The 1,816-nt window shown below is 41.9% G+C and overlaps 1 protein-coding gene across 1 annotated transcript; it reads left to right on the top strand.

Annotated features, from left to right (window-relative positions):
* The first annotated feature begins 529 nt into the window (after positions 1-529).
* LOC149128425 (olfactory receptor 51I2-like) lies at positions 530-1,474 on the top strand. The gene has a single exon (XM_089303691.1). It carries the CDS (start codon positions 530-532, stop codon positions 1,472-1,474), a length of 945 nt encoding a protein of 314 aa, XP_089159817.1.
* Positions 1,475-1,816: the final 342 nt, after the last annotated feature.

Consider the following 1,816-nt stretch of genomic DNA (forward strand, 5'->3'; position numbering starts at 1 on the left):
AAGGTTATTCCTGTGGATGTATGTCTTTCTGTCCATTTAAGTTTTGGTTAGATGAATGGGGTAAAAACAGAGACAACATGGCAGTATGGGAAGTGGAAGTGATAGGTTGTGGGGTTTAAGTCACATTAAAGGGTGGGAAGAAGAAGAAATTGTGATTCACTGAATAAATCTTTGCTTAGGAAGACATCAGAATAGTTAAGTGGTAATGAGGAGAATGTTTCTCTTCATTCTTGAGCAAAGCCATACTCATGGACTGACAAGAAATAAGCTCATAAATTTAAAGATGGGAGGTGCAAGAATTGCAAAGTGGCTTGTTTTGCCAACTGGATAAAATGAGATAACAGACCATTTCACAAGTTTTAGAAACAATGAGAAGCAAGGATGAGTGACCTGGCGAACAAAATTGATGAATGTCCTGAGGTGAGGATCTGGAAAATATTCTCAAAATACTAGGCAGGGCCATGTATCAGAGCATCTATTTATTTTCTTTACAGGACAGTGGCCCTGGAATCAAAGCAAGAATCCCAGCATGGGAGGAAGCCCCCACAACAGTTCAGGGCTGCCTCCTTTCACCTTGACTGGACTCCCAGGGCTGGAAACCTCCCAACACTGGATGATTTTGCTCCTTGGTCCTCTCTACATTGTCTCTATTGTGGGCAATGCCCTTATCCTTTTCATTATCAAGGAGGAGCAGAGCTTACACCAGCCCATGTACTACTTCCTGTCCATGCTGTCAGTTAATGATCTCGGTGTGTCTTTTTCCACACTGCCCACAGTTCTAGCCACTTTTTGCTTCCACTTAAAAGAGATCAGTTTCAACTCATGCATGACCCAAATGTTCTTTATCCATTTCTTCTCTGTCATGGAGTCTGGGATCCTGTTGGTCATGAGCTTTGACCGCTATGTGGCCATCTGTAACCCTCTGCACTATGCTACAGTGCTCACTGATGCTCATATTGTGTGTATGTGCATTTCTGTTATTATTCGCAGTTTCTGTGTCATCCTCCCACTGCCTTTACTTCTGAAGAGGTTACCTTTTTGTAAGGCCAATGTCCTCTCCCATGCCTACTGCCTACATCCAGACCTGCTCCGCCTGCCCTGTGCAGACATCACGATCAATAGCATTGTTGGTCTCTTCATTATCATCTCTACAATTGCCCTGGATTCGGCACTTATCCTCATCTCCTATGTACTCATAGTTCGCTCTGTACTGGCCATTGCTTCTCGGGAGGAGAGGCTAAAGACGCTCAACACGTGCGTGTCACACATGTGTGCTGTGCTGATCTTCTATGTGCCCATGGTTGGTGTTTCTTTGGTTGCTCGCTATGTGAGACATGCCCCACAGTATGTACACACTCTCATGTCTCTGATCTATCTCTTCCTGCCTCCGATGCTCAATCCTGTCATATATTCTATCAAAACCAAGGATATTCGTCGTAGGTTGTGCAAAATACTACTAGGAATGAAGCTTTGAACAAGAGACATGCTGATAAGTGAAGATTCTGTGTATATTTTCCATTACTGTTAAAATTTTAGTTTTTGATACATACTTTGACAAGACATTTCTAATGTTCTTTCACGTACTGGCTCCTCATTAGATCGTGATATCAGATGTTTCAAAGCAGCCTGACAACTGTTATGATTCAAGCCCACAGGTTTTTCTTTGGTAGCTGGGCTATAATTTTCAAACCACATTTGCTCAACTCATTTCCTTATTTTTAAGGAATTTTTTAATATGTTAGCTCATCAGAGTAGTGGCAAATTCACGGTAATTACTATAACAGAATTCTAGTCAATTCTTACGTTAAGGTGATTT

The sequence above is a fragment of the Oryctolagus cuniculus genome, chromosome 1, assembly GCF_051225735.1.
Source record: "Oryctolagus cuniculus isolate XC-2025 breed Fujian yellow rabbit chromosome 1, ASM5122573v1, whole genome shotgun sequence".
Classification (NCBI taxonomy): Eukaryota; Metazoa; Chordata; class Mammalia; order Lagomorpha; family Leporidae; genus Oryctolagus; species Oryctolagus cuniculus.

Bases quoted from the DNA above. Each gene is read 5' to 3' on its own strand.
- LOC149128425 (XM_089303691.1), top strand. From the start codon at position 530: ATGGGAGGAAGCCCCCACAACAGTTCAGGGCTGCCTCCTTTCACCTTG.